At 35.3% G+C, this 12162-nt stretch overlaps 1 protein-coding gene across 1 annotated transcript in view; it reads right to left on the reverse strand.

Moving 5' to 3' along the window:
* Window positions 1-12162, reverse strand: part of VPS13C (vacuolar protein sorting 13 homolog C) — a 181405-nt gene that overhangs the window by 90846 nt on the left and 78397 nt on the right. The window contains 9 exon segments of the mRNA XM_018054289.1: window positions 398-545; window positions 4012-4316; window positions 4809-4976; window positions 5164-5267; window positions 6267-6383; window positions 7123-7285; window positions 8579-8638; window positions 10158-10237; window positions 11141-11294. Coding sequence (XP_017909778.1) covers window positions 398-545; window positions 4012-4316; window positions 4809-4976; window positions 5164-5267; window positions 6267-6383; window positions 7123-7285; window positions 8579-8638; window positions 10158-10237; window positions 11141-11294 — 1299 coding nt within the window.

The following is a 12162-nucleotide window of genomic DNA, read 5'->3' on the forward strand; positions in this document are numbered from 1 at the left end:
ATTTTTTAAACAATAACAATTTCAATGTAATAGAAAGGCCATCTATAAAATATAGGGTTCATTCAATGCTATAACTATCTTATGGGTACTTAGATATCCCTAAAATAAAAGGTTATATATATAATAGAGAAGAAATAGAATTATAATATACTGATACTAATAATTTACAAGTAGATCTCTGCTAATGTGTACATAACAAATTTAAAAGCTAAAGAACACTTAACTAAAGATTAAATTGTACTAAAAACACTGAAAATACTGTTGGACAATATCACACTGAAATTTTTCTTACATCAGTTAAAAAAAAAAAATGTCCACATTTCATTTGGATTTATAATGAGAAAGTCTTCAGAGTCTCAACTTTCAATAACAAGGTCTTTTCCACTCATATACTCACATTCATTGACTCAAGATGTCCTTTAATTTCCACAACAGGCACCTTGTGGTACCAAGATGCAGCTAGATTCCGATTTACAAAAAACTCCAAGTTAATTGGGTGCAACAGCTGAATATCAGGATGGGAGATTCCTGGCTGGATCACTGTCCTTATGGGAAATATAATTGATATATATGCATAAACATAGGGGTAAATGCAATATATCATTGAAAAAAAACAGAAAGTCCAAAGTTGTTGCTCTAAATGCTGATTTGAAACACAATGCTGTTTTAGTGTTTTCTAAACCCACCAGGCTCCTCTGTCCATGGGATTCTCCAGGCAAGAATACTGGAGTGGGTTGCCATTTCCTTCTCCAAGAGATCTTCCAAACCCAGGGATCAAACCCAGGTCTCCTGCATTGCAGGCAGACGCTTTAACCTCTGAGCCACCAGGGAAGCCCAAACTTGATTTATAGTTAATTTAATCTACAATGCACCAGCACGAACAGATTAAAATACAGCTGACCTTTGAACACCACGGGGCGGGGGGTGGGGGGTGCTAGTGGTGACAACCCTCCACGCAATCATGTAACATTCTTTGCCCTCCATATTTTGGTTCCTCTGTATATGCAGTCCCTCCACAGCTATGGCTCCGAACAACCATGGACTGTTAATACTGCATTATTTGCCACTGGAAAAAAATCTGCTTATAAGCAGAATCATGCAGTTCAAACCCATGTTGTTCAAGGCTCAACTGTATATGATATACAATCAGCCTTTAAAAAACTTTTTTCTTTAAACAGAAGATAGATGACAATAATTTTTAAAAAGAAACTGATATCATTGACAATATGGAGGAATTATCTATAGGATAATTCAAGGACTCATACATATGCTGATACAAAGATTAGAGGAAAAAATGGCATTTAAAAAGCAAGCTCTAAGTTTATAAAGCTCTTCACCAGGATTCTTTTCTTGACATGCCTTATAATCATTCCTTTTTTACTCAAGATCATTAAACATCCTTGGATGGGGTAGAAAATGATTTTAAAATGAATTGACACACTTTCAAATGTCCGCTGGTGTAAGCCCAAGAGATACATCATAACTTACACAGCATTCCTGCCAAAAATGTATAAGCTCAATTAAATCATGAGGAATCACTCAGACAAAACTGAGACTCGTCCCATGAAACAACTAGACTATACTCTTCAAAACTGTCATCATCATGAAAAACAAAGAAGGCTAAAGAACTATAACAGAATAAATGTCTATCAGTACAGAAATCCCCCTCACTAGTACAAAATACAATTTAATGCCACATGTTACCATGGACTAAAGGGGAAATCCTTAGACCAACTGGTAAAATCTGAATATTGATTACATGTGCCATGTGTTCTGCCCATGAGATTTCCCAGGCAAGAATACTGGAGTCGGCTGTCATGCCCTCCTCCGGAGGATCTTCCTGACCCAGGGATTAAACCTGCAACTCCTGCATGGAGGTGGATCCTTTACTGCTAAGACAGCAGGGAAGCCCTATTGAACCCATATTGGATAATATATTATACCAATGTTAAATTTCCAGAATTTGGTAACTGTGGTGATTATGTAAGAGGATTCAAGTCCTTGCTCGTAGGAGACACATGCTAAAGCATATAGGGGCAAAGGATAAGATATCTATTCTCAAATAGTTTAGCAAAAAATGTTTTAATTTCCAGTTATGAAATAAACCTTGGGGACATAATGTATAGGATGGTGACTATAGTTAATATTACTATATCATATATTTGAAAGTCGCTAAGAGTAGATCTTGAAAGTTCTCATAATAACAACAAAAAATTTCTGGAATATGTGTGTTGAAAAATGTTAACTAGACGTACTGTGGTGACCATTTTGTAATACATACAAATATCAAATTGCTATGCTGCATATCTGAAACTAATATAATTTGTCAATTATATCTCAATAAAAATAAAATTTTAATTTAAAATATTAAGTATATATACAGAATTAAAGCAAAGGCAAACAACTGGTGAATCCAGGTGAAGGATTATATGTGAACTCACAAGACTATTTTTGAAATTTGTCTGCAAGCTTGAGATTTTTCAAAATAAAAAGTTGATTTAAAGGACTCCCCTCGTGGTCCAGTGGTTAAGAATTAAACTTAAAAGCTTCTGCACAACAAAGGAAACTATAAGCAAGGTGAAAAGACAGCCTTCTGAATGGGAGAAAATAATAGCAAATGAAGCAACTGACAAACAACTAATCTCAAAAATATACAGGCAACTCCTGCAGCTCAATTCCAGAAAAATAAACGACCCAATCAAAAAATGGGCCAAAGAACTAAATAGACATTTCTCCAAAGAAGACATACAGATGGCTAACAAACACATGAAAAGATGCTCAACATCACTCACTATCAGAGAAATGCAAACCAAAACCATAATGAGGTACCATTTCACGCCAGTCAGAATGGCTGTGATCCAAAAGTCTACAAGCAATAAATGCTGGAGAGGGTATAGAGAAAAGGGAACCCTCTTACATTGTTGGTAGGAATGCAAACTAGTTCAGCCACTATGGAGAACAGTGTGGAGATTCCTTAAAAAACTGGAAATAGAACTGCCTTATGACCCAGCAATCCCACTGCTGGGCATACACACTGAGGAAACCAGAATTGAAAGAGACACATGTACCCCAATGTTCATCGCAGCACTGTTTGTAATAGCCAGGACATGGAAGCAACCTAGATGTCCATCAGCAGATGAATGGATAAGAAAGCTGTGGTACATATTCACAACAGAGCATTACTCAGCCATTAAAAAGAATACATTTGAATCAGTTCTAATGAGGTGGATGAAACTGGAGCCAATTATACAGAGTGAAGTAAGCCAGAAAGAAAAACACCAATACAGTATACTAACACATATATATGGAATTTAGAAAGATGGTAACGATAACCCTATATGTGAGACAGCAAAAGAGACACAGATGTATAGAACAGTCTTTTGGACTCTGAGGGAGAGGGAGAGGGTGGGATGATTTGGGAGAATGGCATTGAAACATGTATAATATCATATATGAAACGAATCACCAGTCCAGGTTCGATGCAGGATACTGGATGCTTGGAGCTGGTGCGCTGGGATGACCCAGAGGGATGGCATGGGGAGGGAGGAGGGAGAGGGGTTCAAGATGGGGAACATGTGTATACCTGTGGCAGATTCATGTTGATGTATGGCAAAACCAATACAATATTGTAATTAACCTCCAATTAAAATAAATAAATTTATATTAAAAAAAAAAGAATGCAGATTCACTGCATGAACCCATGCAATGGGACATGGGTCAATCCCTGGTCAGGGAACTAGGATCCCACATGCCTTGGAGCAACTAAGCCCATGCACCGTAATCAGAGAGCTTACGCACTCCAAAGAAAAGCCCGCATAACGCAACAAAGAACCCGCATGATGCAACTAAGACCCAACACAGCCAAAAAAATTAATAAATATTTTAAAATAACTGATTTAAGATACTGTTCTGTGCAACAGAAGTATGTTGAGTGTGAATTTCAACAGTCATAAAACTTCATAGACAATATTAAATAACACTTGAATACATAATTATTGAAAGAGCATTTACCTAGAAAGCTTCAGTTCTGTTAGTTGCACATCCATTCTATCAATCACTGGAGGGTCTGAGTAGTTTTCACCAGATACCAGACTGAACTGATTCTGAACTCTGATTAACCCAAGATCAACCACTACTGCATTGGTGGAAATGGAAGACTGTGGGATGACTATAACTGGTGCTTTCAAATCAATATTGATGGAAACACGAAAGCTCCTCTGGGCAAAATCTTTCACACTTGTGGCAGCCTTTTCTGCAGCCTGAGCAGTAGCTGTACTCAGAGCCTCTTTCGCTGTCTGGAAATTGTTCAGGAAGTTCTGGAGACACAAAGTAAAAGGAGAAATTCAAACAGGAGGATAAGCACATCGTTTCTAACACCATCTTCTTTTTATTTATGTGCTAATGTTTTCCCAATAAGTAACTTTCAGTTGAGTTCTATTTTTCTAAAGTTAGGAAAGAATTACTGACTATCCATCCATATGCATGAGCTACCTGACAATGGCTAATTATAAATAGAGTTATATGGCTGAGAAACAGAGAAAAAAAATTATAATAGTTTTTACACCTGAGAATTTAGATTCACTGTGTTCCAGCAAAAACAATTCCATTGTAGGCAATGCTAGACAAAAATCATTAAATGATTTCAACTGTTAAAGAGAGGTTTTGACCTCTACATTAATCCATAAATAACATCAATAATCAAATCAATGCACATCCAAAATTCAAAGTTTTAAGACTGCAATCATAACTATCAGACTTGCTTAAGTACTTCTAAGTCAAAAAAATCTATATATAAATGGTGATTTTACCAGAAGTGACATGAGGAATTTATGGAGATAGACAATCTGAATACAGCCAACATTGAGTGATACCACACCATCCACCTTGGACATGTCAGTATAGGAATCCCCCTCAGTAGCATCTGGATACAAATCCAAGTTAAAATGAAAGACTTCATTTCCCATTATTGACACAGCCTGAAAAGCAGAAATGTAGATGAACAATGACAATGACAAAATAAAATCCCTACTGAAAAGTGTTTATAATCATTATAGAAACATGTTTCTATCAAAATATATTTCATTAGCATTTAAAGAAATAAAATATATATTAAAATAAAACCTCTCATTCACCAAAAAATGTTAATGATTTACTGTCACCTACTTTCTTATGAACTGTCTTAGGATCAACGTCTGTGACAATAATATTTTCCAGTCTGGCAAATAGTGACTGCTTTCTTGACTGAAGAGAAAGGGAAGAATCAAGTCCTGAAAAGAAGCATATTATTTTAATTTCTATAGATACCATAATAAGATCTTAAGATTTTTCTTCTATTGCATAACTTTATTTTGTAGGTGATATTTTTATAAATTTAGCAATGTCTGAACTCCCCATTGATACATGCAATATTAGATATTTTTGGTTTTATAAACAATGAAGCATATAAATTCATTTAAAAAAATTATTTGAACTTTCACCCTTATGAAGAAACTACATCTAGTGCAAATAGATTATCTTAGTATTTTAGTAAATTCTTTATACCTTATATCCAGTCATTTACATGGAGACTATAAAAGTTACATGAATCAACTTCAGATTAGTAGATGTACTGCCAGTTCAGAAAGAACACAGAAAAAGCCTAGTTTTCTGGGTTTTAATTTCTACAAGAATTGTATTATACATATTCTTTACCTTTACCAGATCACAGTGAGGTTGTAAAGACAGAGTCAGAGAAAAAAACTAGACTCATTTTAGCAGCTTTTCCCTAGAAGAACATAATGGGCTCTTAGGATTTGTTCTTCATAAGGTTGCTTTGTATTTGTACCAAGCTAAAGCATATTCACAGACCTTAGACTGAATTCTGGGTTGACACTTAGCTCAGCTCATCAAGAGCATCCCTACAATGACAACAGTATTCCTTTCACTTCTGAGACACTTGTGTGTGCGTGCTCAGTTACTCAGTCGTGTCTGACTCTTTGTGACCCCATGGACTGCAGTGCACCGGGCTCCTCTGTTCATGAGATTCTCCAGGCTAGACTCCTGGAGAGGGTGGCCATTTCCTTCTCCAGAGACAACTCTCAAAAAGGTCCAAATCACCAGTATATGTGGTTCAGCTCTTGAAGAGTTAAAAAGAAAGTATGCAGTCCAATCATGTCATAAAATAAGCCAGTTTTCAAAGCTCGGAGGCTTCCATTTGTATATATGCTTTAGCATTGCAAAAGAAACCTTATCTTTTCAGTGATTTTTAAGATCATGAGAACTTTTACCTTGAATCTTGATTTCAGCAATATTGTTCTTCTCATTGCAAACAACAACACAGAAAGCATTCAATTTGGCAAACAGCCTGAAGTGAATAATGTCACTGTCTTTAGAGGATACAACCACTGCAAATAAACAAAGCAATTCTATCACAATGGGATTCTAGGACTACATATTCTATGAAGGTTTTTTCCCTATATTAAGTGTTCTGCTTAAAATAATTACAGAATTCTCAAGTTCTTAAAGATCTCAAACACTTTTTTGCTTTATATATTCTGTAGTTTGCATTTCCAATAGTGAGGTGTTACTTTTATAATGTAAAAGCAAGAAAGCATTTAAATAAATTTAAGGACACTGAAACTCAAGGAAGCTAAATAATGTGCCTATGGTCCCATAGTTTAAGTAGCAGAGTCAGGATCTGAACTGAGTTCTTTCTGATTCAAAAGCCGGGCTCTTTTCCAATTCAATGATATCCTTGCATCCTGGCCCTCACGTCTGTGGGTTTTGATTTCCTCATCTGCAAAATGTTAGATATGATTAATTAAACTTCGATGGAGCCCATTCAGGAGCCACTAAGAGAGGAGGACGAGCTCAAAATCAATGCAGGTCTTCTTCCCTTAGTACCTTCATAAAGGCATCGCCCATCAACAACAAAATCAGAACAAAAACAGACATTTAAAAAAAAACAGTATTAATCACATTTATCTAACATATCAGGCACCCACGTACGACTTAATTTGAAGAAAAGAATAAAAGGAGGGGAAATGGCATGTAAATGACTAACTAGATGGTCTCTAAGAGTCCCCATTTGGCTCTACAATTCTACAACCCTTTCTAACTAGAAACAAACCGTATTTTTCATACCCTTCTGCAGAGCTGAATTTTTTTGCTGTTTTTCAGTAGAAACCTGTATGTCCTTGGTATCACTCATGTTTTGGCCATCTGATGGAATAATGGTTGTCAGGTAGTTAATAGAAGAGAGAAGAGCTTGTGTATGCAGCAACAAATTTAAAGATGAAAAAGCCACCTAGAAATATTTTAGAAAGAAAATTACTTTCCCAGGCCAGCTGTACCAGTAGTCTCCATATGATGAATGCAAAAGGCTCGTAACTAGGTTTGCACCACTGTTTTATACTGCTTGGAAGGAAGAAAGAGGAAAGGAAGACTTACAACCCACAATCCTTAAATAGGGACTATATGCAGAATAAATTACACTTAATATATTTTGGGGATCAAGGTAACCTAATTACTCCACTCCCCAAGCCTAATTATCATAGAGCATATAATCTACCAGAAATGGTCATTCTAATATTTCACATATACATGGCTTTTCTGACTCTTCAATGACTGTTTATTATGATTATATAAAATATGTTAGCGCATGAAACTCCAGAATCACCATGTGTTACCCATATGTCAAGAAATTATTTCAAATGTGATATGCATGAGATTTAAATATAAAAAATGCAATTAAGAGTGACTCAGTCACTGATCTTCTACCACAATTATGATCTTATCATTAAAAAAAGAATACATAACTCATAGGAAAAAATATATTTTTAAAAACAATAACTCCAAAAAGCTAAAATAGAACACAAACTGCTTTAAAGAATATATGATTTTCTAAAAGCAAACTGATTGTTTTTTAATTTATTTGGCTCTACCGGGTCTTAGTTGCAGCATGCAGGATATCTAGCTCCCTGACCAGGGATCAAACCCAACCCCCTGCATAGGTAGCATGGAGTCTTAACCACTGGACCATCAGGGAAATCCCAAAGTGAAATTTTTTTTAAAAACCTCACTTTTTACTCAAAAGAATTTGTTTTCATTGCTTCAAAACACTAAGTGGACATAAAAATTATTAAAAAGAAGAATCAATATTTAATAGATTTTCCCATGTCTCCAAGATATAATCTGAAACTCATTTCTCTCATTTTCTTTTTAATGTTTCCTAAAACAACATTTTGCCTCTTCTTCCCCTATTTGACTACCTTAGTGTGGCTCCAGAGTACTCAGCATCTCTCCTTGTATTTCACATTCTTTCTGAGCTCTGCATTAAATGATATTGTCTGGTTTGTTCAGAATCCTGTTGGTTCTTTGTCAATTAAAGTTTCCTCATCTACAACATTCCCTCCTTTAGAAATAATCTGGATGTGATACAGTAAATTTAAATAAGGGCATTATTATTCTGAATCATAAATATAGAGTATGAAAGACATTTATGAGGTTAATAACTTCTAATGACTCCTCAAAGGATACTTAAGACTTCCAGAGTAGGTTATTTCCAAATAGGATGTAGTCTTTCGATAGAATTTCTTACCTTAAATGTTTGTTCAGTTTTTTCAAAGGTAGTTTGAAAACTGGGTCCATTCTTATCAGCCTAAAAAAAAAAAAAAGTTCTAAGGAAGGAATTAAGACCAAAGTAAACAAATCATTTACTTATAATCATTAATTTATTTATATTCAGTTACAACTGTATTTTTAAATACATTATATATTTAATTTTATTATCATTATTTTAAAGTTACATCCAAATCTATTTATTATAAGAGTACAAATTTGTCCTCCGCCTTTAAACAGAGGAGAACATGGCATCACTCACTTTTGGGAAATGGCTAGGGATCAGAAGGATAAACTACGTACGAAGGCTAGAAGGTTTCAAGGTAGTCTAGCCCATCTATTAGAAAGTGAAAGAAAGTGAAAGTCGCTCAGTCATGTCGACTCTTTGCAATCCTATGGTCTATACAGTCCATTGAGTTCTCTAGGACAGAATACTGGAGTGGGTAGCCTTTCCCTTCTCCTGGGGATCTTCCCAACCCAGGGATCGAACCCAGGTATCTCGCATTACAGGTGGATTCTTTACCAGTTGAGCCACAAGGGAAGCCCAAGAATACTGGAGTGCATAGCCTATCCCTTCTCCAGGGGATCTTCCCAATCCAGGAATTGAACCAAGGTCTCCCGCATTACAGGAGGATTCTTTACCAGCTGAGTCACAAGGGAAGCCCAGTCCATCTATTACCTAATGTTTAAATCCCATTAGAAAGTCTTCAAGAAATCTATTTTAGGATATCTCCAGGAAAAGAAATCTCATTTTCTTAGAACTCCAAACTTTAGAGAATTTTGATTTAATGAGGTCTTCACACTGAATCAAAAACCCATCTCCCATCATAATTACCAACTGGTTCAAGTTCTGCCCCTCGGGAATACATAAATTCAAAGTTTTACCTCCTGTGAGAAGCCTTCTGGCTAGATCAGTATCTCTGCCTCCCCACTCCCACAGCGCTTTGTGTTCTTCCTTATTAAAGAATCAAACACATTATATTTTAATTATTGTTTACCTATCTCCCTACTGGTCTACATATTCCTTAAGAATAGAGAATGTTTTTCTGTATCCCAAATGTGTAACAGAATCTGACACAAAAGACATTCAATAAATAGTTACTGAATGATCAAACAAATCAACTAATCTTGAATGAAACTAAATGCCATCAGTTCCTGCAGCATTCTTCATGTATCATACTTTTGAGTCACTTCCAAACCCTGGCAGTTCTCTACTCAATCAAATCCAATTTGACTGCATCCCTTCTGATATAGGATACCCAGCCAAATATCACCCATACAAACAATGAATGCAGGTGGATGAATGTCCTCCAGAAGACAGGAGAATTTATTTCATCCAGGCTTCCATCTTTGTAGACAAGAAGTCTGGCTTTATAAAATCCTAGTCCTGTACTTGAGTGAAAGAGAAAGAAGGTATACAAATGGAAAGAGAAACAGTAGATATCCCTGTGATTTAAAGCTATGACACAAAACAACAACCTTTAACAAACTACTCTCATCTTTTCCCTCCCAGAGAATAGAGTATTAAAATAAATATATAAACATTCTATGACCCTTACCTTAATGTACTCCACTTTTAAAAGATCTAACCCAGGTTTGTCAGAAGAGCTAATCAAGTGAAGTGGCTTCTTTTTAGATCCTGAATTAAAGAAAAAAAAAAAGTATTTCAAATAAACTGCTAACAGGTACTGCCAGATATCCTCTATATCCTCATGAAGATATACCAGTCACTGCCTCCAGAAGCCAGGGAGGGAGACGTGATTTATCCACTGTTTTATCCATCTTTTATTATTTGCAGTCTTATAACTCCTGTTTATGAGATAGCTCAGAATTTTCCATTGGAATAATCTTCTCTAAGGGAAATAATAGCCTAGGAAATTACTGTGGACTCATTCCTTCATTCCTCAAACATCCAATGAGTACACAAGATGTACCCTGGAACGAATAAACCATAAAAGCTACTGAGAGAATAAATTTTATGTCCCATCATTTTAATTTTTATAACCGATGCTGTTTCTGATATACAAACACTACTGAATTGAAAGAACAAGGATTTCAATATTATAAGACCAGAGATAAATTCTAAGTTTTGCTATTCATAAAATGCATAATCTTAAATAAGCCACTTAATCTCTCTCTATTTAACCTTCCTTTGTTTGTAAAATAGGAGTAATACGCCCTATATAATAGGGATTTATATGGACTCTCTGAGGCAGAAGATCATAGTAGTTAAGAATATAGACCCTAGGGCCCGATTTCTAGGATTTTAATCATGGTTCAGCCACTACCTAGCAGTGTGATCTTGGGTAAATTATGTAACCAATTTACAACTTCATTTCCTCTTGTGAAAGCTAGAGATAATACCATTGCCTATCTCATAGCATTGTTATAAGGGTTAAATGAGTTAATATTTATAAGATGCTTAGAACACTTCTAGCTATTATTTATTATAATTATTACTAAATAAATATAAGTGTTTCATATACTTAAAAGTGATAATAAAGCTGTTTATTGTCTATTGTTTCTACTTTATGGTTATTACCTTGAATTTCATGGTAATCCAGGCTGATTTTCTTTAAATAAGATACCGCAGTTAAATCAAATGTTCTCATTGTAGCCTCTGTTCCCAACTGAGTAACATTAAACACTAGAATTGTATCTTCTTCCTTCTGTTGTTTGGTAAATTCCAGAATCACCTAAAACAATCAAGATAGCCAAAGAAAGTACTTTGAATCATACTTAAAAACACAAAATCCTTCTTCATATATATCATCAAGACAATAGCAGAAATTTTGCTTATACTCTTCTATTACCATCAAGCTATTTACCATGATTGGATGTTATCATCTTAAACTCTATAATTGAGAATATAACTACATCTATCTAGAAATTGTGATGAAATTTTATAACCTTACTGATTTACTCCTTTAATTTAGTAAAAATAGAACTACATGAATTCTTCCTTAAGACGATTTTCTAAAACCTATACCTCAAAACTAAAAGTCATGTTTGGTGATAAAAGAGTCATCACCATTAATGTAAAAAGTAAGACAAGGATGTTTACTATTACACTACTATTCAGATTTACTGCAGAAATGACAGTCAGTATACTTAGCCAACAAAATAAAACATATATGTTTTTAAAAACATGCAAGCTCTTTGATCTCCATCAACAGATGGAGGTCTTTGTCCCCTCCCTTAGAATTTGGGCAGGATTATAATTGCTTCAATCAATAAGAGTACAGAGTACTATAAGGATTTCCAAAGTCAAAAAGGCCATGAAACATCAACCTAGGCTTTCTCATTCTAGGGGAAGCTAGTTGCCAGATAAAAAGTTCAACTACCCTGACACTGCCATGCTCAGGAGGCCAAGAGTTGGCACTGTGGTCTACAATCCCAGCTGAGCACCCCCCCACCAAATCAAGATCCAGTATCAACTGCCAGCCTCGTGAATGAGCCACCTCTGAGGCCCTCTGAGTGTTCATTCAGATCACTGCTACTACAGTCAAATCTGACTAAAAGCACATGAAAGACCACATGCAAAAACTACTAAATGGGCTCTCC

Source organism: Capra hircus, chromosome 10 (assembly GCF_001704415.2).
Source record: "Capra hircus breed San Clemente chromosome 10, ASM170441v1, whole genome shotgun sequence".
NCBI classification, from domain to species: Eukaryota; Metazoa; Chordata; class Mammalia; order Artiodactyla; family Bovidae; genus Capra; species Capra hircus.